Below are 25982 nucleotides of genomic sequence, written 5' to 3' on the forward strand. Positions count from 1 at the left end.
GTCAACTCGGATGCTGGAAAGGGTCTTTGCTGCTGGCTGCCGACAGAAGCTACCCAGGAGAGTGGTGGTGTGAGTAATCTATGTGAGCAAATAAGTTCACCACCAAACTTGGCTGCAGCTTCTTTCTGCTGAGGGGGACATGGAGGCAGAGTCCAACAATATTTTATCATGGGCAAACCCACAGTGGAAAGCAGGAACAGAAGACTCCTGTCTCCAGGTAAATATTGCTTTAATGCTATAGTGTGTTAATTACATTGTAAAAATGGCTTTCAATTCTCCACTTGTGTCTTCTAAGTCATATGTATTGAATTTATCTATTGTGTCGTTCTTCTTGTCACTACTTCACTCAAGGAGTAGGTACAGGCAGATGGTTTAATTTCTCTTGTGTATCTCAGGCCATTAACAAAACTGATAGGCATGCCATAATGGACAATATATGAAGGAGGAAAACCAAGGATTTATTTCCAGTGATGTGCTGCATGTAGAACAACAATCCAACATAAGAACACTAACTGAAGTAAGACTTGCAGCTAATAATTCAGACTCCTTCCACCTTTCCCTCTTTGAAGCACAGTGCTTGTCACAGATCTGGGATACGCAGCTTCCAGCATTTTCTAACTGCAGAAAAGGAAGGCTTCTGGGAAGCCCTCCTGAGTAACTAACTTTTGTGTTGAACTGTCTCAGCCTTGTTAGCAATCAGTTGAAGTGCAGAACTGCATGCACTTTGTGCTCATGACACACAGCACACTGGTAGCTGAAGAATCTGCCAGTCGGTGAGGGGGCATGAGGAAGCAGAGGACAGCAAGAAGATGAGTAACAGGAACAAATAGAGAAACTAGAACTAAGATCAGAGATTAATAGAATCATTTAGATTGGAGAAGACCTCAAGACCACTGAGTACAACCATTAAACTAATATTGCTACATTCACCACTAAATTATGTCCCCAGGTACCACATCTACACATCTTTTAAATACCTTCAGGGATGGTGACACTAACACTTCCTTGGGCAGTCTGTTCCAGTGTTTGGTAACATTTCCGTGAATAAATTTGTCCTGATCTCCAATCTAAACCTCCCCTGGCACAACTGGAAGCCATTTCCTCTTGTACTGTCACAGGATATGACAGAATGTCCAGTCAAGGCTACAGTTTCTTAATATACCTGTACCTTCCCTAGGACCTACCACAGAGGGTCCGGTCAGTGATGGTTTTTGGCCATATCTCTCACCACCAGCTAGAACAGCTTGCTCAGCAAGCATACAGCAGCCCACATGCCACTCTCCATGCAGGCCTGAGCTTGCATGCACCTTCCTGCAGCTCAGCCAACGCAGTCCTACGCTGCTGCTTCTGCTGACAAATTTGTGGAATGGGTTTGGTCAGTGTCTTTCCTTCACTTCCCCTCAACAAGGAGCAACCCCCTAGGCAAGCTATTTCCCTGCGTAGGTGGGACCCAGGCAGCATGACTGTCTGTAGGTGTGATTATTCACCCTAAGCCAGAGCTACCAAGAGTCAAGCTCTAACAGGCTAAGGAGGCTGCACCCTCACCACTGACACAGCCTGGCTGCAGCTCAAGCCCTATTTTTATCTGTCATGGGGCAAGCTGCAGATGAAGCAATGCTCAGATTGTAGCCCAAGGGCACAAAGATCTTGCCAGAGCACCACTGCAGTCCTGGAATAAAAGGTTTCTGCATTCTCTGAAACATGAGTGATGAAAATGTGCAGTGTCTGCCAACAGACATGCAGGTATAGTGATGCCAGCTCTTCGTCTTGCTTCCCAACACTTCTTGCACGGGTCAGTGCTGAGCTTCTGTGGGTATAAAAAACTTCAGCGAGACTGACTGCAGTGGACTAAAATTGCTGATTCATTCAAGATTAGTAAAGGTGCATGAAACTACTAAGATAATAAACAGCACTATTTCCTCTTAGCACTATTTTCTCAATAATTTCCCAACTCTTTTCCTATATTTCATCCCAGATCACAGACAATTCTCCTGGGAAGATGCTGCTGCAAATCAAAAGTGCCCTGTAGAGACTTTCTCCTGGTGGACTACTACAATTTTGCAGTAACCTGAAATCCACAGGTGACCAATGTGGTTGGAAGCCACTTCTGCTGCCTCATACCCTCTTTGGTCAACAAGAAAACATTTGATTGCTTCTTCAGCTTGCTACTTCTGCATGGCTGTAGCAAAGCAAGTAGTACAGCAAGTTAGTGCAGTAAGATGTCCATCCAAAAAGCCCGGTTTTATCTTCCTAGCTTTTGTCAGGAAGAAGTCCTTCAAAGTAATAGGATTCCATATGTGCAGTAAGTAGAAGCTGCCTGGTTCTCCAGTCACATTACCATTGCTGCTGGAGGAATGACTCCAAATTTTTCCCATTAAACAAGAAGGAGCTTAAAAAGAGCATTTATGCCACTGAAGCAAAACACAGCTTCCACTGTGGAGGTCTGGTAATCCACAAATACAGAGCAGCTGGCCATTCTTCTCTTTTCTGACATTTTGTAAGAGGCATGCTGCCAAGATCTGAAATACATTGTTAAAAATACACTGCATTTTCATTAGGGAATTCTAGGTTACTTTGAGGTGAAGCTGTCCATGGAGAGTGACAAGTATTTAAGGGGCTGTTTTGCAGCAGCAGCAGCTTCCCAAAGGCATTCCCTGGGCTTTGGGACAAAACATAGCAAGCAGCCTTTTGTTAAAGATGCAGTTTTAGGGAGAAAAGAAGTTGAGTGTTTAACTAGAAAAGGCAGGTATGAAAGAAAAAGACAGTCTCCTCTTTACACACTGAGGATCTTATCAGGAGCCACAACTGGTGGTAGGGAAGGTGCTGAAGGAAATGGTAGAAGAGGGAGGGAGAAGTGCTCCATAGCGGTTACCAGAAGGGCTTTGGTAAACAACAGCAAAAATAGGCGCACTGCCTAATCCCTGCTGAAGGATGACTGCCGCCTCACTCCACGCTGCCTCCTCTGCACAGCTTTCCAACCTGGCTGCCCGTGCCGGCGGCTGCCAGGGGCACACGGGGACTCTTACAGAGACGGCTCGGTGGCCAGCCAAGCCCGCTGAGCATTTCACTCCGTGCCACAAATAGCCGAGTGCGGAGCAGTCACGGCTCCAAACAAGGTGCTTGGCAAAGGCAGCTGCTGCTTGGCAACCTGTCCGTGCCACCGTGACATATCGCTGCCGAACGCCGGCACGGGGGGATGAGTAAGGACAGCGCATCCCACGGCCTCCCCCACGGGTACGAGTGGCTCCATTTCAATGATGCATTAACAGATGCTCCGCGGTGACTCTCGCACGCAAAATACAGAACAACCTAGAACAGAAGCTGGGCTGCAAAAACGCGTGGGCTTGCAGTGCCCTGCTCTGATTTCTGCACCGACAGTTTAAAGCACTAGTTGACCTTTTGTGGGTTTTTTTAAATTGAGATTGAAAACACTCTTGGGTTCTGGTTGCTGCAATTGTTTATCTCTTAAGCAATAAAATACTTTCCGTGTTAAGCTGGTCTCCTAAGGCAGTTAGGCACAAGGTATGAGTCTTTTATATCATTCAAATGCACATTCTATAGGCAGAATTTTCACATTTGCCCAGCACTGCTCTAACTACTTTTTCTATTAAAAATTATGGAAAACCATCTTGAAACCACTGCAGTAAAAATCAGGTGAATTCTGAGTGTTCCTGAAAGTCTCATTCTTTAGTCTTCACCTCAAAATGCACAATTAAGCTTATGTGGTGGGAGTTTAAACAGGGCAAACAAAAAGGCAATTCTAGTTGCTTCATATCCTCCAGTATAAATTTATTCCAGTATAAACATGTCCAAAAAATGCTTTGGTCTCCGCAAAGAGAGAAGGTTCACATTCCATCTCTCCATAAGGAAGTAAATATAACTGGAATAGACAGGTAAGCAGCAGCTTCCCACACAATGTTTATCAGTCATTCAGGCACAGTGAAATATCAGCCTCTGACAGAATTTGTAGAAAAGGAGAGCAATACACAACCACAGCATTTTCCTGTTAGAAGTAATATTTCAGCAAAGTATTGTGTTTTCTTCCTGCTGGCTACATCTATTACCAAATGAAGCCATGCTCTGTGTAATACCAAGTAATGACTTCTGTGTACAGATATTTGATATTCTTTAAAACATTTATCTCTTCCTCCCCCACTACTGTTTCTTTCAATCCTGTGCAGACAGGAAAAACAAAACAAACAGTATCATATCTGAGAAGCTCATGAACTCCAATAATTTTGTGTTGCATGAGACATAGCATATTATTGGTTATTCTTGAAATTTGCACCCTGCCTAGTCAACTGCATGCCTACTTCATTATGTATTCATATCCATATTCCTCAAAATCTATAGAATTTAAGGATGCATTTGCACTGATGCATTTCATGTAACACTTACATCCTCATTTCCAATTTAAGAATAATAAAAAAGGTCAGCCACTCAATACTAGGGGCTGCACATCAAATGTCCCTGAGACACTTGCTGTGAAAAGAACCATACTTGAAGCCTGAAAAGAGAAGATCAAATCCACCAAGCTCCAAAAAAGTGACAGGACAAGAAGAAACAACCTCAAGTTGCATCAAGGGAGGTTTAGATTGGACATTTTAATTTTTTTTTCAGGCAGAGGGGTGTCAAGCATTTGGAACAGGCTGCCCAGGGAAGTGAAGCAGAGGCAACATCCCTGAAACTTTTTAAAAGACATGTAGATGTGGCACTTGGGGACATAGTTTACAAGTGGACTTGGCAGTGATGGTTTATTGGTTGGACTTGATAACCTTAAGAGGTTGTTACAGCCTAAATGATTCTATGATTCTAAAATGATGCAGTAACATACTTCTCTTTAGGGTAATGGTTTCCTGGCACCAATATTCAGTTCATGTCATCTGACACTGACATCCACCAAAAATCCTTCACTGAATCCTCAGCATAATGGCAAATGCCAGCCTTTGATTCTGCCTGAGTCATCTGCCTGCACTATGTGCAACCAATGTTTTGACAAGCTGAACACCATGACCTGAGCAGTTCATCCAGGAGCTATAATTAATACTATGACTCAACATAACACCCCAGCAATCAGAAGAGACTTCCAGTACATCCATGCAGCTCCTTGTAGGGCAGAGAGAACTGCAAAACCAGGCTTCCCAGCCCACAGCAACATCCTTATTATAGTCACATCTCCACTGGTGACACCATGCTGAGGACTGACCTTCAGCTTTAGTAACCTGCATGTCACACACATCTTTTATTATTACTTTATTACTATTAATCTACACTTTCAGCAACATAATCTCTTCTCACCTTCATTAATTTGAGCTTCTGTATGATGAAGTGCAAAGTTTTTCATTGCCTGAATTAATTCATTTTGAGCAGAAGTACAATGTGTTATAGAAAACATCTCAGCTGTTCCTCTTCTCTCACACACATACCAAATTGTAATTATTAGTCATTCCAGGTTTCGATTTCACATTTTTCTCTTCCTACACTCACTACAGCATCACCAGGCTTTAAAACCTGCAGAGGGTGGCAGACAGCTAAGCCATCTGCAGTTAATACCACAGCATGAAATAATAATAGCCCTAATATTCAATTGCCAAGAGAACAACCAGAAGTAGTTTATGTTCCTAAGACTGAAGAATGAGTAATGTGTCAACAAATAACGCTAACACAAAATGGCATTTTACCTTTATTACGGCAGTCTTAACACTTAAGGTAATGCAAACTAAAGGTCTTCATCTTGTACTTTACATTTATTAGCTATTCAGTGCTAGTAGCACACCTGTCAAGTAAACATGAATGAATTTCAGTAGCAGCTTGTACAAAGGAAGACTTCCATGCATTTTTGTAGCAGAAGGCTTGGAAAGATTTTTTTAAACCTTTTTGACATGTTTTTTTAAAGTAATGGTTTCTGTCCCAACACCTGACGAATCCTCAATGAGTAAAGCAGCAGTGGACAGTTACAGTATCTATTTTATCACTTAGGAGGGAACAAGATACAAAAGTTACTCCTCACAAGAATATACTGCTGGGATCATCCAAAAAGAACAGCGGGTTTTTTTGCTTGACAGAAGAGAAGCAAAGGCAAGAGGGAAGATGACAGGGGTTTGAGCTTTCAGTCAGAGGGGCTCAAGCACTGCCAAGCCTCCTTCTGCTCTGCTTGATGCCCTGGTGTAATCTGAGGAGTAGCTTTAGAAAGCATTTGAGTTTAAAACTGTGGAATTACTTGTACATTTCAGGCAAAATTCATAACCTGCAACTTGGCAGATCATGGAATTATTCGACTCTGAAGCTGTTGCACTGCTACAATATATATACTTTAAAAAAAGTATATATATTAGGACCAGCTTTGCAATGTATCAGAAATATAGGATATGCTTCACTTCAGTTTCTGAAGTCAGTGAGAAGAAATGTACAAAACAAAAACTGAAAACCAAATATTGTGCAGGACAAATAGCTTTCAATGCAAACTTCCTGCACTGGAACAAGGGGACCAGCCAGGGCAGTTCTGAGGCTTGACTCTGAATGGGAGTCCAATAGTTCCACAGAAACAGAGTTCAAAAGGTAGACTCGCCTCAGGATCAAGAACTTTATGATCTATGAAGAGTGTGGCGTGCATAGATTTCACATTCTACAAAAGACAAGCATCATTTCACAATTGCTCTGTCCACTCAGTCCTTGCTGGAACAGCTTGAATATTTTGAATCTTTAATTTAAAAAGGCACAAGCTGAGAAATGCTGCCGGGTATTGCCATCTGTGTCTGTCAGTATGTTACTTACTTCCTTTGAGGCTAATAGTAAAAAGTTTTTAATTAATTTTTTTTCTAGCTCTATTATGTCCATTAGGGCAGTCAGAAACAGCAGAAGAGCTACAAGGAAATATGTCACAAAAGTCAGAACCCAAATTTCCTGGACAAAAGATCAGAAAGATTCATCTATAAAGACACATCACAGCATGACTTAGAATCTGCTGGCAAAATTGAGCAGTATCATCAAAAAACACCGCTCACAGATTATTATATATAAAAACATTGTTTCAGATTCTACCAGCAACTACCTAAAATGAGAATTTCTAAAAAGCTGGAAGATACAAAGATGAAAACAGAACAATGGCAGCCTAAAGGTGCTATGACAAATCAAGCAAGGAAAAAAAATAGCACATAACTATGTGTACTACACCATCAGATAATACACATGAAAACTCAGAGCACTGAGTGACTTAATAAATACCCTGAGATTGCTGGGTGCAAGGCAAGACCAGAGGAGTTGAAAGAAAAAACACTGAATGCCACAAACTCCGTAGGAAGTCTGTGAGCCACAGCTGGGGTTACTACCAAGGGCAATCCCATAAAAGGCTCACTCTTTCCTTCTACCTCCCTCCACAGGCATCAGCCTTTGGCCAGCCTCAGAAGCAGCATACTTGGCGAGCTGTTCCCATGCCTGGAGAGCATCATGTAAAAGGCTCATAGTTCTCTCCAGGACACTGTATCAGCTACCTTCAGGTCTCCCAGGACAGCTCAGAGACCTCAGGAAAACAAAATAAAAATATACAGAAAGGGAATCCAAACTTACAACCTTTTAAACTGTTCTCCCAAATACTTGCAAGTTAGTAATTTTTATTAAGTGGTAACATTGGCATAATTTAGTTTTTCTCTTATGTGTGTAAACTCACTTCAGTGTGACAGACTGCATTCAAAGGGTAGCTTAACTATAATGAAGAACAATAAGCAATCACAGTACATAAGCAATCACAGAACACCTCTGATTAGGTATCATCAGAACACAAGAAAACAATAGCAAAAGAAAAGAAATGTACAGTTTATCTTTAGTCAGCTAAAATAAGCTGTAAATAAGAGCAGTGAAAATCCTAACTGATATAATTAAAATCATAATTGAAGCTTACATGTTGACTAAAATCATAGATTTAAGAGGAAAAGCAATTACTGCTTTGGTTGATGTTACACAGGCAGCTATCTCCAGTCACTTGGAGTCATGAGAGGTGATAGTCCAGGTGAGCAAGTCAAACAAAATTGCTTAGTTGTTATGCAACATAGGAGACAAGGGGTGAGAGAGAAGGCAAGCAAAAAAGGGTGTGTTCCTCAGGAGTTATTTTAACCCCTAGAGCAATGAAAAGTACAGCACAAATCAACAGTAAAGCCTCTAGCCACGTGGATACCTCGAACTAAGGCACAATGCAAATGCTAGGATCCCAATATTTAAATCTAACCATGAAGCATATTTTTGCTGACTGTAAGTTAATTAATGGTACCAATTCGGTGTTACATTTACATGGACAAATTCCTTCTTCAATTAGAGCAGCTAGCAGACAAGCTGAAGTGTTTCTTAGTTCAGAGCTCCCAAGCACGGATTAAATGAGTATTTGTAGCACCCAGCTCTCCACTATTCTAGCAGAGTTATTAGGGAGAAGCACAATTTTTTTTTTTGTCTTAGCACTTGTTTTAAAGTTCTTCCTGCTTTAATAAATTAATCACTTTTTTTACCAAGGTATGGAATAATTACTGCTTCCCCTGTTGACCTTGGCAGGGTGAGCAAGTTAAATAACTCTCACAGAAAGCAGCTATATAAATGTTGATATTGGTGATGCTATAAAGAAACATCACCAGGAGAAATCAAATTTAAGCTTTCAGATGCAGACAGGTCTTCTATTTTCACCTTAACAGGCTCTCAGTACCCTAAAGCATCTGAAGGCCCAACAGGTCCCTGTTTCCCAGACAGTCCCTGACCATCATTTTCATTCCTTCTTGGGAAGAGCTGGTCTTCAGAGCTATGTATGGCTGGAAGCAGCTGTACGCCTCGACTGGCTGCTACACATGTGCTTTTGATGGCACGTTAAGGAGATTTGTGACCTTCCAAAACTCCCAAATGCTGCATCTCATAAAGAAAGGGAGACAGCCCCACCATGTTCCTGAAGGGGGGAATTTTATTCATTTGTTTCTTTTGACACTCACCAAAAAGCCTTGCTGTGCAGAGTCTATCCCACAAAGGCTCAGTGGGACATAAAAGTGTGCTTATGCCTCCTGTTTCATCTGCAAGGAAGCCTTTGTGCTTGAAATTTTGGGGCACATCCACATGCCTTCCAGCCTGGAGTCCATTTGCAGAGGCAGGCAGGAGCCTGAACAGATCCAGCAGAAGATCGTCTGCACCTACTCACATACATGTACCCATCAGCTTCAGGAGAAGAGAGCAAAAGGAATGCAACTATAAATTAAAACTATTAATATGGAAAACACCTACAGTGCTTTCTGCACAGAACAGAGGAGTGAGCTACGAGTGATTGACAGCCACTGATGGAAGCTCATCAATTATTATTTATTGTAAATGCTGAAATTTACTGTTTGGTAAAAAAACTTGAGACTAACCTCTTTAAAAGTTGTTTACATTTTTAATGGCATTTGAATGCATATGAACTTGGAAAAGAAAGCTACAGATAGTAGTTAACAGTGATCTAATTCATTTTTAAGCATAATTGCCAAAAAAACCCCAAAGATAATTGCCTCTGCTTTTGTGAGTGCCTTGTACGGAGCCTTGAGAATTAATAATATCAATTCTTTTAGAGGAATCATTCTATTTTTACAAAAACCCATGGGATGAGAAGTGGAAAGAGCAAAAATAGCAAGCACACTGCTATTGCTAAGTGACTCCTAATGATTAATCATAAATATGTGTGTACAATTTCCTTTGCATCCTGTTTGCTGAGAAAAGCAAGAAAGAATAGCTCAGCATACAGTCAGAATTTTTTACGTGCTGTTTCTGAAGACAAAGCAAGTCAAGACCTACAGAAGATGTCATTGTTTTCCCACTAAATCAATATAGCTGGAAAAGAATAAGTCTTCAGAACAGTCTCTTCTGAAAAGCAGATTTTTCAGGTTGCATTTAGTTCAAGGATGGCTGCATCTGTTGCACACAGGAGAGAGATGAAGGTGCCTGGCATCCTCCTGCATTTTGAACTCTGCAGCTGGGGAGCATCCTGTATAATTTAGCTTTATGAGCTGGTGAGTCTGCTCAAACAGGCAAAGAGAGGTCTGCATTTCGCACCCTGACCTCATTCTAGGTCTAAACCAAGCACATTTTTGTACTGTGCAAGTTCAAGAAAAGGACGAGCTATCTAGACCACCTTTTACGTGGCACAGACAGGCCGCAGCCCTGTAAAAGGTAAAGCACAAGTTGCATTTCTAGCAACAGATAAAAAGGCTGCCACAAAGGTTATGAGGTTTGTTAAGTGATACATGTGTGAGACAGAAAGATAAGTCAAATTTCCCATCCCCACCAAAGTGCTGTGCTGCCAGGACAAATTAAATGTATGTGATACATTATATGACAAACACATGTTCTGGTGCACATTTAGGAGTTTCAGTACATTCTTTCAGAGTTCCCAATTATTAATAATCTCACACATTTTAAGTACAAGTCACACTGACATTCCCAGGAAAGAAAAAGGCACAATTTTGGCACCAAGCCCTGCTGATCTGCTTTGTAATGCCAACACTTGGCTATGTCTCAGGTGCAGTTTGCAGGTACACAGGTCCCTGTTCTACCAAGCACATCTGGCTCCTGCTGTGATGGCTGAACCCAGCTGAAATTAAAGGTTTTAAATACAGAAGCTCTCAAAGGGTGACCTGGGGACACTGGCATCTTGAGTACATTTTGGCCCAGGATTAGAAGAAAACTACTTGAACTGAGAAAGCAGGTTTCAGTGAACTGTTGCTTGAGGGCTGATATTATTTAACACATCTGGATTAATATGTATGTAAAACAAAACACAAAGGCACTAGAACAAAGAACCTGAGAGAGATACTATGGGAGGGCATTAAAAACCATGGATGGCAAGATATATTTAGCAGACATAAAAGAAACCTCTTGTCTTTCTTGTAGACTCTAGATACTCTGAAAGTATTTGCTAAGGGCAGGCATCTAAGTGGCATTGGGAGAATATATAGAAAAAACTAGAGCTTTCCATTTTTAGAAAACTAATGAGCTTTCCTCTTTGTTCCTGATTACTCTTTGCCCTGTTGATATGTCATAATTCTGTATTTATAATGCCATAGCCTTTTGTCATGGAGAATGCAGTAAAAAATGACAAATAAGCCTGCCTTGCAACACACTGCAATATCACAATATGGGTTAGGAAGGAGCAAGGTTTAGTTTGAATAAGAACCGGCTTAAGCTATTAGCAAACATAAGATAAGCTCCTGCTCTACAAGCATCATCTGACCATGCTCTATTCATCTTCTTGCACCTCCAACACTCTGCCTGCCACTGATTCACAAGCCCCTGATTCACTACCTCCTCCAATTTGGATTTTGTTTCTCAAGACTAATCCCCGTTTCATGCATTTCTCATCTCTATACTGGAAGAGGCTCAGGAGATTAAAACACCCTGACTTCTACTGGTGCAGTAAACACACCCCTTCCCCCTATCCAGCCCCCAAATGGTCTCATTCCCATCTTGGATATGCACAGTAATAACAGCAACACAACCACACAGAGCTAGTACTCACTGTTATGTTTATGCTTTAAAAAGAGGCTTTCTCTTCCCCAAATAGATCCATTTTTCCCCATTGATAATTTTGTACAAAATAAACTAAATGTAAAAATGTCAAGAATCTCTGCACTTTTCTGTTACTCTACACTAAGTCTGGCTATTCTTCCAACTGCAGTCATATGAATATAACATATATACTGCTAATACTATTAGAAATCCATCTCAGAAATCAATTCAGAATTAATACTACAAAGAGATACCAAATACACGTACCAGACCTGCAAGTTAACACATTCCTAGAAGTGATATGATATTTCTGACTCTCGTGGCAAATAATCTCTGTAAATTACAATCATACATTTTGCCACAATTACGGTCCTTAGTTGTAACAAAAGAGTAAATCCCCCAGATCTGAATAACCATTCTTCTGAAATCATTAATGCTGTTGAAAAAAACCACAGTAACAACCTTTCAAATTACACAGCACTCCGACCTGATGCACAACCATTACCAAGGAAAAATAATCTAAAAATACAATGAGACAGGCCTTAGGAGATAGGAAGTACTTCCTCTCTACAGAGGCTTTTGTTAGCAGATACACAAGGTTCCTTAGCAGAGGAGCCTCAAGTGGGAATGGATTGCTTTCATGCTGAGCACACTTAGAAAAACATCCTAGCATTTTTACTTTTTTTTTTTTTTGGGGGGGGGGTGTCTGCACTTACTCAAGTTACAAACAGATCTTTAATCTTTCTGCTCCAAACAGAGGCTTTTTGCAAATTCTTTGTTAATTTTTTTCAAAAGGTTCACAGCAGCAGGAAGATAACCCCAGACATTAAATGGCTTTCTAACTTTTGGTCACCCTTGCTGAGTAAGGTCAGGCCAAGCGGCCCTGCTGCATTCTTTTGTCTAAAGCCCTTTCCGCAACAAAGAACGCCCCACGAAGAACCCCGGAGCCCAGCAGCCACCCCAGCTCCACACCACCAGCCTGGCACAGGGGCTGTGCCAAGACCCAAGAGGCAGCACAACCCACAGAACCTGGGTGACCCAGAACCAGCTTCAAAGCAGACGGAGCAAAGTTGTCAGGCTCCAAAATGTTTATTTACTTGCGAGTGCTGGCCGTCAGAACGGATCCCAAAGCAAACACCGGCTAACATTTGCCCTTCCCAGAGCCAGGGAAGGCTGTCACACCATCACCAGAATGCGCAAGGTCACCGTATGGCTCCTGATAGCTCTGTTTCAGGGGTTTTTCTGTCGTGCCTCGGGGCTGCTTCTCAATGCGTGTGTTTTGCAGCGACTTTCCAGAGCTGTGGTTGCATTTTGTTTGTTACAACCACCGAAGCAAGCGGGCAGCACAGAAGGGCTCGGGGCCCTGGCAGTACCATCCATTTGCACTCACCTCAGGCTCTCTTCCTGTGACCCGGGCAGGACACTGTCAGGACGATCCCGTCTCCTCCTGTACAGACCTGAATGTGACAACTCTTTCAGCTGCAAGGCCGTCATATTCCCCTACCTGGAGGAGGGTTGGTTTTTTTTTAAAGGTGAGGGGGGTGTTTTGGCTTTGGGCTGGGTTTCTTTCCCCCGCCTCTCCCAGCTGTGGGTGCCGGGGAGCGCGCCTGCCAAGATGCCTGGAGAGCAGCGGCTGGCTGGGCGGTGTGTCGGCACACCTGCACCGCCGCAGCCACCAACCTCTGCAGGCAGGCAGGGCAGGCACCCGCCGAGCTGCTTCCTGTTTCTCATAGGTACACACCCTCCCAAAGGGCACCACATTTCCTTTATCACTTGATCACACCTAAGGGATGTGTGCGACAAGCTCACCCCCTTCTCTCCAGCTCTCCTCCAAGTCTCACCGCCCCGACAGGCACGACCCTGCCCTGCGCTGGGCAAAGCAGGCGGCTCTCCCAACGCCTCCGCAAAAAGCTACACATCTCCAGGACTGCAATGAGCTGTTTACTCTTTCCTGTTCTAATTTATGACAAAAGGAAAGCCATTAGAGCTATGAAAATTCAGAGTTACTCAAGCACTTTGGCAAGCTCTGACAGGGAGGTTAACGCAGCAAAGTGTGCCACAAAGTAACTTCAGTAACTAGCATTAAAATGCTCTTGGAAATGCAACAGCACTCTGCATTTTTCTTTTTCTACCTTGAAAATCAGAAGAAAACCACAAAGTAATTTTCTTCCTGCTCTCAGCTATCAAACACAAACTTCTATACCAGTTTGTCACATTTGGTAGTGATGGAGTGTCCTGTGCAATTGTAAAACAGGAATGGAAGTGCTTGAAGCTTCCTGCAAGGCAGGAGGCGGTTAGCAGGCAATTTTGCAAGCTCTGCGTCTCGTTTCACTTAGTAAATTTTTAGTAGTAAATAAAGCACTCCATTTCAGGAGGCTTCAAAAAAGCTTACCAGTTCTTGAAAAATGTTTACTATTTCTTTGACATTATTTTTGACACATATAAACAAAAACTTAATTCAGAGATTTTACATTCTACATGGTGAATTGGGAAGGTGTGTTTTTTTAATGAATTTGCATTTAATAAAAGCCAAGAAACCTAACAGTTTGCAAGGATTGTTTTGACTAAAATAGGAAACAAGTTCTATCTGGTATTAATTACAGAGTTCATTATTAAAGGGTTTATTTTGTAGCAGAATATATCTAAGAGTATTTTTTAATTTCTCTAAAGGAAAAAAGTGTAACATAGGTAATACTGGGTATATCATATGACACCAATTTTGTAGAGATTATCAGACTGAACACAAACTCGGTAATTTTATATAATACTATCAATATGTTTCAGTCTGAAGTGTCATCAGCGCATAATATGAAACATCACACAATGGAAAAATAACAAAATTGTTTTGGAAAAGGAATCACATAACATGCCAAATAGATAATGGCTGGAAAAATTCAAAGTGATTTATATGATGTTAGAGGATTGTGCACACTGAACTGTCAACAAGGTATACACATCTGAGCTCTAGTCTTCAGAAAATAAAGGCAAGAATGATCACAATATTTGCCTAAACATGCTGCATTCCAGCTTCAAATGAAGTACTTATAGTTGTTTCTCAGTACTCAGTAGGATAAGCTCAAACATAATTAAATGCCAATTCCCCGCAGTCAGTCAATCAGCGATCCAATGAAAAGTTAATGCTGTTATGAGTGGAGGCTCAGGACGGCAGATGACAAATGCTCATGGCACAGCAGCTTTTATACATTACCAACAGTTTATATTCTGCTTTAAATATCTGTGTACAAATGACTTATTTTTGTCCAAATGATCCATTTTAGATAATAATCTAAAAAGCGATGAGTACATTTTTTATGTGAAAAAGCTCTTTGTAAACTATTGAAATTAAACTTTCACCTATAAATTTGTTCATAGATTCTTATTCACTACAGTAGCTATCTGTTCAGCATATACCAAATGCTTTTGTATTAAACATGAAACAAGCCAATAAAAAATAAAAGGGCAATTCTTCACCCACTTTGCTGCACATTGCATTAATCTGAAACACATCACTTCATTAAACTTTTATTTATCTGCATGAGCAGCTGCTGTGCTTGGGCAACAACTTTTACACAAATGTCCTTGGAAACCAGAGCTGCACCAAGACAGATCATGCAAATTAAAGGAATACAGCAAGTCCAGACACAAAAATGAGTTGTTATACAGATCAAATCCACCTAAATATAAAGGATGGCAAGATGGTTAGGTTTTCAAAGTATGACCGGGGACTCAGCTCCAGCTTGCCTCTTCAGCAAACTCCAACAGGGATCTACACTGATACAAAAAACACTTTATTGGAGGGCTTCTGAACAAGCTAAAAGCTTTCTACAAGAAAAAATGCAAACCGGACTTGTTTTCTGCCCTGTGGGATTGCCCATGAATCCTTACAGGAAATGAGGTTTCAAATCTGAATTTACCCAAACAGTCAAACTCTAGGTTCTGAGTATCAAATACAAGTTATAAGGGTGTTTTTTTGCAGAGACATTGCAGAACACGAGTGTTATTTCTCTACTAACTCACTTAAATGCTTCCACAAAGCAACTCGGACAGATGTGGCTCTCCAAGAAAAGCTCTCCCAGCGAGTGCCTCCTCCTCCCCACACCCCTTTTTACCTTCTAGCCCCTATCTGCTGTTTATAATTCCTTTTTTGAGAGATTACATTCTTCTCATGTGGGATGGGGCCACTTGGACCTTTCACATTCCATCGGAATTTTTGAGGACCAGCCAAGTTACCACAGCTTTTCTCATTACCAGTAATGCACAGCCTTCTTGTATATCCTGTACTTTGAAGGTTTTCTCTTCATTTTCCAGTGTGTGACTCTTCTCTCACGCAACTGACCATCCTCCTGCCCCCAGAGAAAGCCAACACGGCTACTGTGATGTGATGGATAACCATTATGGTACCTGTCTTTCAGCTGAGGAAGATATTCCCCTATGTCTAACCAGCACAAGCTGGAGATGAAACAAAGTATGCAGTCCTTTATTCATCACAAGCAGTAAATAACTTTTTATATGTGGGACAAGGCTCATGGCTGAGTTTTCACAGCAGTCCTACAGAGTCCTACCTTGATACTCCAGGCCTCCAGTGCTCTCCCTTAAATTTCTGTGAAAGTACTGCTGTTCTGGTGACTCTAGATATTCAGCAGAATTTTCCAGTTTAAAAATCTTTTAAGATAGACAAGTTATGCCTGGATACATTATACTACATTCAAAGGGATGTGAACAGCAATTCATGATGCTGGAAAATGTAATTGAATTTAGGAATAACAATAAATGTCAAGTGATTCAAATTCAGGACATTTCTTCATAAGCCTACATTTACAGAGAATATACACTAGCTATAGAAACCAGAAAAGATTAATTTTTAGGTCTCATTCCACACAGAAAAGTCAACGTGTGTCATCTGCAATTCCCTCTAGTGGCATGTTATTGTTTTTTGGGTTTTTTTCAAACTTTAAAAAAACTACCAAATCTCAAATTTAGTTGAAGATTTTCAAATCGATAGAAAAAATTGTTTTCATGGCAGCACAGTCAGTCAAAACAATAATCAGAAGAGTATTCTAAGAACACCATAGGAATGCCAGTAGTTACAAGGCGGCTGCATGTTCAAAGGAGCAATTCCTTTATCCTGTTTATCACTAGAATCAATTTCCAGAGGAATGTGGACAAGAGTGACCGTTTTCTACTGTTTCTCACAAGATTTGGAAGAAAGCACACTTTAAAGTGAAGGAAAAGGCTTATACATCAGCGAAGGACTTGCTGCAGAAAATGAAGGAAGGTGGCAATAATCCTTTTGGCAGTTTTGCAAGAATCCCTGAAGCACCCAAATGATGTGCTGATGCCAACAAAGCTTCACAGCTTTCTGGACCTGCAGAATGAGTTCCCACAGATGGGTTTGGGTGTCAAGGAACAGTGTACCACAATGTGAGTCTCTGCTGGGACAGGCAGTGATAAAATGAAATGCACAGAGAGAATACCAAGCACAAATGCTAAGGACACACACCTTGAAATTAGAATTTCAAAGCTTCACGGGAGCCTAAAGTGTTGATTCAAGGAGTTAAATTAATTACATGTTTCCTTCCTTGTCTGATGTCACTCCAACATCCGTTTTGATGTTTCTTCCCATGTTCCACTTAGTGATAAATCAATCCTGAAGCATGCAAATTTAATCTGCAGATCAGGCTAAGCACTGAGGCCCTTGATCAATCTATGTCCACAATACAAAGCAAAGTTTTGGATTTACGTCCATGCTCCAGCTGACCAAGTGAGATTCTTGCAATCTAACAGTAGTTACTAGTTTTTGTTAAACCTCATCTACTAATGCCTGTCCCTGCCATACAATGTAAAGTAAAAGCCTAGATGATGGTTGCAGCCTGGTCAGTGCAAGGTGTACTGGCCCACTGCAAGGGGGGGAGGTTCAAACTAGATGTTCTTTAAATTCCCTTCCAACCCAAACCATTCAATGATTCTGTGGTGTGCTCAACACTCTCCAGAGCACTGATGCACTCAACCCACTGAAGTCCTCTGGGATTTGATGGGGCAAAGGGAAGGCAGGGTTATTGTGGTGAGAACAGGGGTCCTGTCTGATCCTGGCAGTACCAAAGGCACCTTCACCTCCATGGCTGGCAGCCCACAAGGTTTTGGTGAAGCGTGGCAGAGATACCTGCTCTCATTCCACATAGTCTACTCCAATAATCAAATAAAAAAAGCAAACATGGGAAAATCTTCTATCTGCCTGAACATGGAGCAAGGTGTTTTGCTTTCCTTCTCCAAGCTCTCTGCACATGCTGCTCCATGAACTCTTAAATTAAGCAGAAAAAAACCCTTGCAAAAAGCACACTATCTCCAGCAAGCAGAAACCTACTTAGGCTGAGTTTTACAATACCTCCCTCTACTGGGAAAATACTGCCTTGTTTCTCCTGCCAGTATTTCTTCCTACAGCCAGAGGGAGGTACGGACTAACCCACACATACTTTAGCAGAGATGAATGAGAGACCAGCGGGTGAAGATGCAGGTTGGCATTGTAGGCAGAAATTTATGCTGTTAATCAGCAGATGATCCATGCGTGAGTAGGTGTGCAAAGAAGAAAGCGTGACACAGCATGAATCAGTTTTGTCCTGCCATTTGTACATAGGCCTCTTAAAAAAAATACAAACAAGTTGGCAAACAGTTGATGCCCTAAGATGGGTAAAATTACTCATATGGAGCCAGTATATGATGGGGTAACATTTTAAAAGAGAAAAGAAAAAAACCCCTGCACCAAAATGATGAGGGGAGGGATCATTTAAGGTGAATAAAATCACAGTTTAGATTAATTTTCACAGGCCAGAGCATGTGGGGAAAAAAACACAAGCAATTCCCAACCTGCATTTCTAGATCCAGGACCTAGTCTTCTGAGTAATTTTTACTGTCTTGCAATTAAAAACCTCTTCCCAACAGAGATTTTCAAAGCCAGTTAGAAACCCACCTTTTATATTTAAGCACCTTGGTTATGAAACAGGAAGATCCTAAGCTGAAAAGTCTTATCTTTAAAAAAGTTTATTTCTACTTGCAATCTACTACTGTAGATATGTCCAAAAGGTTTACTTTATTCTATCATGATGAGATAAATTGCCTCTAGAAATGAGGGCAAAAGGCCTCAGGTGCCAGCTGGCTTACTGGGTGGTTAGAAGTTCCCCAGTAGATGCTACAAAAGACTGAAGATATCTCCAAGTTAGAGAAAAAAAATAAATAAAAAAAGAAACAGATCTAGAAAACAGGTGGCAAATGAAGGAAACAGGAAACTGCCCAGAGGGCTGCTGCCCTGATATCCCAAGGAATTACTAGCTCTGGCAGTCAGGTTGTGTTCTGGAAGCCAGCAAGCCCTTCCAGGGTGCAGAAAAGCTGACTGAGACATATCAGATGGGCAATTGCTGAGCCCTGGTTTGGGTGGAGAGCCAGTGGGACATCTCAAAACAGGTCCCAGACTGACTTTGTCCTTTCAGAGAACGAACAGGACTATTAGGAAATCTTAATTTTTCTCCAAACATCACTCATCAGGGTTAAATAAATGCAAACAAAACTACAGCAGCCTATAAACTGCTTTCTCTGTTGACTACCAGCAATTACTCTCCTGGACCCTTTGCTTTCTATCTTACAAATACTTTTCAAATGACTAACGCTTCATTAGAAATAGAGAAAGAAAAGCTTCTCATCAAGGTTTTGTCTCCTTTTACTGAAATGAATGCCAAGGAGAAAAGACTGTACAATCCCCTTGAGAAGGCTGGAACAGCTGGTAACCCTGACAAAATGCATGTGACTTGAAGGTACCAGCACCTCTTGGCACACAAACAAATACAACCATGAAAGCAGTAGGTGACACTCCTTTACAGCACCAAGGGCTGCTGTTTTAGGAGGCCAGTCCAACCCTGAGCTCCCAAGAGAGCACCAGAGCCTTTGAATGCTGCTGGTTGTATGGTGAGGATAGTGAATTTAGCAGCCAAGAAGAAGCAATGATCCTGACTCTACGCCTGTAAAAACATCCCTCAGCCACCTCACACAATCTCTACTGCCAAAAAAACCGAGGCATGGAAAACACATTACAGAGGAGAAGGGAGGAGGCAGTGAGGGCACTCAGAAAACACTTGAGACAGCACAGGTCAGACATACTGAGAAGTGGTTCTATACTCTGACCAGCATTTCCAAGAAAGGTAGAAAATGGTGGGACCCTAGAGCGTATCATCTTTAAATGCTCAGAAACCTGTAGTATGATGGTTCTTGTATATAAGAACTAATATATTCTCTAAAGCAGAATACAGAAAGTAGATCAGGTGTCTACAAAGAACAAAGCTGAACACATGTAAAAACACTTAAAAATCACAGGCAAGGTGCAATTTTTAGCGACTCAAAAAAATCTAAGTTTTTAAGTATTTACATTTTGGTCTCAAAATTATTAAAACTCGTAATTCATATCCAAGCAGAAAAATCCACACTGGAAAAAACAAACAAACAAACAAAAAACAACAGTGCAAAAGAAAAGTAATTCAACCTGGACATTCAGTATGATGTAAAATGGAAAAGGCATTCCCTCCCTTCCCTTAATGCTGTAAAAATTAATTTGAGATTCAGCATAAAACATAAAAATATTATCTTACATGGACTTTTCATAATATTTTAAAGCACATGAAAAACATACTTAATATTCTAAGATTCTTAAATCAGAGCAAAAGCCTTAAACCAAAAATGCACAGCTGCCCTACCGTAAAAGCTTTTCTTTGCTGGCAAAGTTACTGACCTCTGAACACAATCACACCAGAAGCGACACAACTTCTGTAACAGGTGGGACAAATCTTTTCCTTCCACTGGAATTACAGTTTTGGGTTCAATTATTCTGTCGTAGTGTCCTCCTCCTCAGCCAGCAGAAAACCCGTCAGCAGGGGTGTATCTTCAAACTGACCATGAATCCTCTGTTCTGGGTGGGGACAAAATAGTGTCCCTAAAAACACTCCCAGTGAGCAAAGGATAAAAAACTACTGGAAATACCTCCGCATTTCCAGAACAAGAAAGGACTTTGCTAAAAGCTCTGTTACCATGCTGCTTGTTTTAAGTAGTAATAAAACCCAGCACGCAGAACTACTATTTGTCCTCTTCCTAACACTATCACCATTCCCATGCATGGCTCCTGCTCCCAGCAATTTCCCCGTGAATGACTAAAAGCCCATACAGTTCACAGCCAGGCTGTTGGCTCAGCAGGCAGCACAATGTGCACTCCAGCAGATGCCTCAGCCAGACCCTCAGCCCCAGTGACCAGTTGGACACTTACTGTCAGCCTGTAGCCTCGCTGGCAGCACGTTCACAATGAGCAGCCTTTCCCATATAAAGCTTCACATCAAATGCCCACTGGTTGTATGTTTTCCCTGTGGTTATTACTGGTAGTTGTGATAAAATTAAAAAAAAATAATTTAAGTGACTCAGTAAACCACTTCCTTCTTTGGCCCTGTAAAAATTTGATCCTGTAAAGAAGAGAATAAACCTAAGAAAACTCACAGTTCAGCTCCACAAATTGTGTCATGACGACTCTCCATCTCAAAAACACCAAGGACAGAGAAGGAAGCAAACCTTCCACCTCATAGGAAAGGCTAAAGCTTTCATTATATACCATCGGTGTATGGTACAGAAGTACAAAACCATAAGAACAGCAGGAAAGCATTCCAGGTCCTTTTATGGGAACAGCAATCCCTGGAATCACTGATGAGCAGCAAAGAGTCAAGCAGGGCCACTTCAACCTATCACAAGCATCTGTCAGTGCCATGCGGAGTGGAAGACTGCATCTCTCCACTTCCCACCTGCTGAGAAAGAGCAATACCCTCTGATTTTCTTCTTTTCTGAGATGGTGGGGCAGACAGTGTCACACACTGCAAGGCTACTGCCATCTTTGACAACCTCAAAGCACCAGACAAGGACTAACTGGGGACAAAAATCACCATCTCACAGAGCAGGTTAGGGTGGTGAACCTGCCCAGACAAACAAGAGTTGTGTCTCTCTTGTATGGACAGAGACTCAAACTCAGTTTTTCTAAAGCAACCTGAATCCCTGGGACACCTCAAAGGCCGCAGGCAGCTCTTCGCACGTTAAAGCAGGAATACCCTTAAAATCAACGTTTCCCTGCCAGTTGCTACAAAGATCTGTAAAAAACAGAGCCTGAAACCTTGCTCACCATCAGTGACAAAGAAATTAGGCCACAACCCGATGTCTGCAGGGGAGAGGAGGACATGCTGCAGGATCTGTGCAGCAGTACGGCTTCAGGCTCCGGTGCCCTGACTGCCAGTGCACCCTCCCCAATGGTCAGACAGAAAAGTTTCCTTACCACCTGTTTTCACCATACACACAAAATAATGCTATGCCATACCAACAGAGCCTCATTTTGCTTTTCCTTCATCGTGTCTCTACATCCTGTTTCTTGCTCCTATTTCTGTCTTTAAGCCACTTAACATTATCGCTAACCCTTTTCTGTGGACAAATTAACAATATAAGTTATCTTTCCAAGCTGCTGTTTCCCATACTGTCACATAGTGCTTCCTCATTTGAACTTCTTATCTCTTCCTGCAAAGACCCTTCAAGTACAAAAGCAGCAGTAAAGTTTCATGAAACTTATCACTGGACAGTTACCCTCCCAGGCGAAAGAATGCACTACAGCTTTGTGTCTCAAAATAACGTAGCAAACGTCAAGGTAACAGCGTTTTGTTCTTGAGAATGAAGAAAATCACAAAAAACACCCCCGTTATACAGAATGAGAGGCCTTGGTTGCTACTGCAATTCATATTATTTAATATATTGCTCATATGCCAGCAGTTCCACATTTATTAAAAGGCAAGGACAGTCTGTTGATTCATAACTGCAAAAGCTGCAACACTTCATGGTTAATGTGAATAAACATCCATTAAAAGGGAACTAGGAAAATAAGCATTAACTCTTCAATCAACATTTTAAAGCATGTTTGAGCAATTCATTAACCAGCTGGCCTGGCTAAACCATGGTTTTCAGTTTTGTTCACATCACCAACTTGTTTTCCAAAAGAGCCGTGCTAAAAGAAAACTTGTGAACAAAAGTATGACCAATGAGAGCAGAACAAGACCAGTTCCAGAGAGACTATGCTCATAGGCACTGACAGATCGTTGCAGTCTGTGGTTGCCCAAATCAGGCCTGATGGGAAGTCAAGGCAGAGTCACACACACAGCTCTAGACAAAGTCACACGGTTCAGCCAAGCCCATCAGCTGCTCCTGGCACCACGGCTTCCTGCAAAAGAAGTCAGCAGATGTGGCTCTGCAGTGACCATGAAGCTCCTGAGGTAACAGAGACGGGGCTGGACCTGCATTAAGCATAGAATTAGACCAGAAAGTTAGTCTAGAAGCAAAAGTTAACTAGGGAAAGGAACCACTGGTTCATATCCACATTTCCACAGATATGAATTACATAGTATTTTTCTTTGCTCCTCTAGCAGGCCAGAGGAACATGAAATAGAACTGCAGAACACAGGTAGAGCTAAAACCCCAGAGCTGCTCCAGGATGCTCAGTACTGGATCTTCTGGACAAGGCAGTGTCCTTTCTGCTCCAGGCACCAAGAGCCATCCTCTGCAAGGAGATCTCTGAGGTTCCTGCATTACCAGGAGCTGGTAGAGAAGCCAGACGGTCACACCCTGCAGCTGCCGGCCTCATCACCCCCTGAAATCACCATCTCCGGGGCAAAACAAGCAGAAGGAAATATGTAGTCATGCCTCAGCTGTTCCAGTTTGCTGAGGGTGTATACAAGAGACGGCTGAACTGACCTTGGAGCTCACCACCAAGTTCCTCTTTTCTCCTTCCGACGCTCTTCCTTCCCCTTCCCCATACACTCCTTCCTCCCTCACCTTCACCCCAGCTGCAAGGAGCAGCCCACGTCTTCCTCTCTCAAGAGCTCTCTCCCAGCCACCAAAATGGGAGAAGACTGGGTTTGGGGGGGCTGGGTTAGTGAATGCAGCTGCTGTCGGGCAAAGACTTACACAGCACAAAGGCCATACACAGCACAAGGGAGGAAGATGCAGGAAGCATCCCTCCAGCTCAGCAGAAATGAGATGTTCCCTCATGCTGTTCCCGGAGCCCCCGGCTGCAGCCGGCCCACGGGCCGTGCCCGGGACCCGCGCCGTGGGGCGGCCCGGCGCGGCCCGGCCGCGCTCGCACCGGCAGGCGGAGCCCGAGAGCCGCGCTGGGGCCGAGCAGCCCGCGCCTCTCCGCACGTCCCCGGCCCGCGAAGGGTCCCCTCCCCACACCGCCAGGCTGGAAAGGCGAAGCCTGCTCAAAAAACGGGAAAAAAAAGCCCCAAAGGCCCCTGGGGCTCCCCTTGCAGTCCTTCCTGTCAGTGCCATCACAGCTGCCGTTCAAAGCAGAGCCCAGGCCACCAAAAGCTAATGGCAAATCTTCGTCAGTCAGAGCCAGACCTCCAAGCCAGACTGACTTGGTAAAGCTCAGGTAAAAAGTCACAACTGCAGCCGTTCAAATAAGACATTTTTCACTATGATGGTGGTGAAATGCTGGAACAGGTTGCCCATAGATCTGGTATCTGCCCCAACCCTGGAAAGATTGGAGGTCAGACTGGATGGTGCCCTGAGCAACCTGATGGAGTAGAAGATATCTCTGGTCATTGCACGGACATTGGCCACTAAATGTCCCTTCCCCCCCAAATTCTATGAGTCTATGACATGGCACCAATTAATAGTCTCTCTCAACTGATGAGAGGACAGACAGCCATTTGGCTTCTCTTGAACTCACTGACAAGTTTTTCAAAAGGCTTGCTGCTACACCTGAGCCAGGCCTGGAGCAATGCCCGAGGATGAACCACATTGCACATCACTGAATTGAGGGTCTCTCACTAGGAAGTGATGGGAAACACCAGCTGCACCACTAGACCCGCTCTCTTTGCTGTGTGTGCTCTCCTGGGGCCAGTGGCAGTGGCAGAGCTGACTGGAGCAGGCTGCAGGACCCCAAGTGCTGGCCACGAGCAGGTGGCACACCTGGCACTGCAGGACTGGAGTTGCAGCAGCTGATCAGAGGAAGTATTTGATGTCAGGAGCTGTGAAAAGCTTCTCCTCCTCTAAAATGCTTATGAATAACAGGAGAAAGGCCTGACCTTTCCACAAGAGTACTGCTGTTAGAAGACAACATCCCTGCCATTCCACCCAGCCTCCTCCTCCACAGTGCCCATGACAGGGCAAGACAGACAGGATGGCTACATAATGCCCAGCACAACTGGATGGTTCCTTGCAGCTGATCCTGATGTGCAGGGAGATGCACACATCCTGCTTCATGGACAGCACAGCCATGGGCCAAACTGACACAGCCATCAAAGGTATGTCAGGACATGAGCCCTATTTCAGGATTTCTGACTTAAGTACCTTCATTGCTGTATCTGTCTCCCTTCTGACACAAGCGCACACTGGAGGAGGAAATACTGCTTCAGAGAAAAAAGTTATTTTAATTCCTGGATAGGGCTATTATATCCCTTCTATTTCACTTACAGAGACCACAGATGCACTAAAATACCATCAAAATAGATTTGCCATCATGGATACAACCCTGTTCCTAGGTTTCAGTAAAGAAGTATGCACTAGTCAGTTCATTTCCAATCTTCTTCAAGTGCTTTGTTGCTTTAACAAGGCCTCTCTGTTATCCTCCTCTGGCAGGACAACAACTCTCAGGCTTTTTCAGTAATAAATAGAGTCTCTTCAAAATAATCTAGGTCAACCTTCCTTTATATTTAATGCACAGTGTTTCCAAAAGAAGATCTGTTTTTCTCTGCAGGCACATCATAAAACATGATAAGGCATTTAAATAATCCTTCAAATGGCCCAGCTCATGGTCATTTGAATTCTCTTTCGTGAGCACCACTCTTCATTTCTCTTCATGAAATTTCAGCTTCTTGATTATGGAGCCCCTTTTCAGACTGCCAAGATAATTTTTAATTAATCTCCTGTACCCCTAAAGGTTTATCCAAGTCAAGGACATCCACAAATGTCGTAAGCCAACTTTCAGCTGCAGCATTCAAGTCACTGATCAAGTTATTAAATACAAATGATAAAAAAGAATTCCTGCAAGGTACAATCAGGCAGGTTCTCTTTAGGGAGATCCTGTTGGTGGCTCTGTGTCAAAACATCAATTCCTATCCAAATGCTTCTTTTCATACAGCTGCACACCTCCCTTCCAGCAATTTCACCTAGACTGTTATTTCTAATCTGCAATATGCTTTCTTGAAACCAAGCCCTGACTCCACACTAATACACCTTAAAAGGGCATGATGAAGGAACAGGAGTAGGTATCAGCAGCACTCGTGTGAATGGTCCACAACAAGAGCGTCAAGAGAAGACAAGTGGATACACAGAAGAGAATTTGCAAGGCTTATGCTCTAACAAAGTCAATCACCATCACTCAAATTCTAAAGCCTCTTTCTCTTGTTTGCTTATGAAATTTTGTG

General features: G+C 42.5%; 1 protein-coding gene across 6 annotated transcripts in view; it reads right to left on the reverse strand.

The window, feature by feature from the left end:
• LIMS1 (LIM zinc finger domain containing 1) overlaps positions 1-25982 on the reverse strand; it is a 67125-nt gene that overhangs the window by 19412 nt on the left and 21731 nt on the right. The window contains exon 1 of one of the 6 annotated variants that reach the window (XM_064407950.1): positions 23518-23535. The exons of 2 other annotated variants lie outside the window; for them this stretch is intronic. Coding sequence is in view for 2 of the 4 variants with exons in the window: in XM_064407945.1 (XP_064264015.1) it covers positions 12893-12996 (104 nt within the window). In the remaining 2 variants the exon portion in view is untranslated. Of the gene's footprint in view, positions 1-8963; positions 8981-12892; positions 13110-23517; positions 23536-25982 lie in introns of those variants that run through there. 3 more of the 6 variants (XM_064407945.1, XM_064407947.1, XM_064407951.1) reach the window with 3 other exon arrangements.

Source organism: Passer domesticus, chromosome 2 (assembly GCF_036417665.1).
Source record: "Passer domesticus isolate bPasDom1 chromosome 2, bPasDom1.hap1, whole genome shotgun sequence".
In the NCBI taxonomy this organism is placed as follows: Eukaryota; Metazoa; Chordata; class Aves; order Passeriformes; family Passeridae; genus Passer; species Passer domesticus.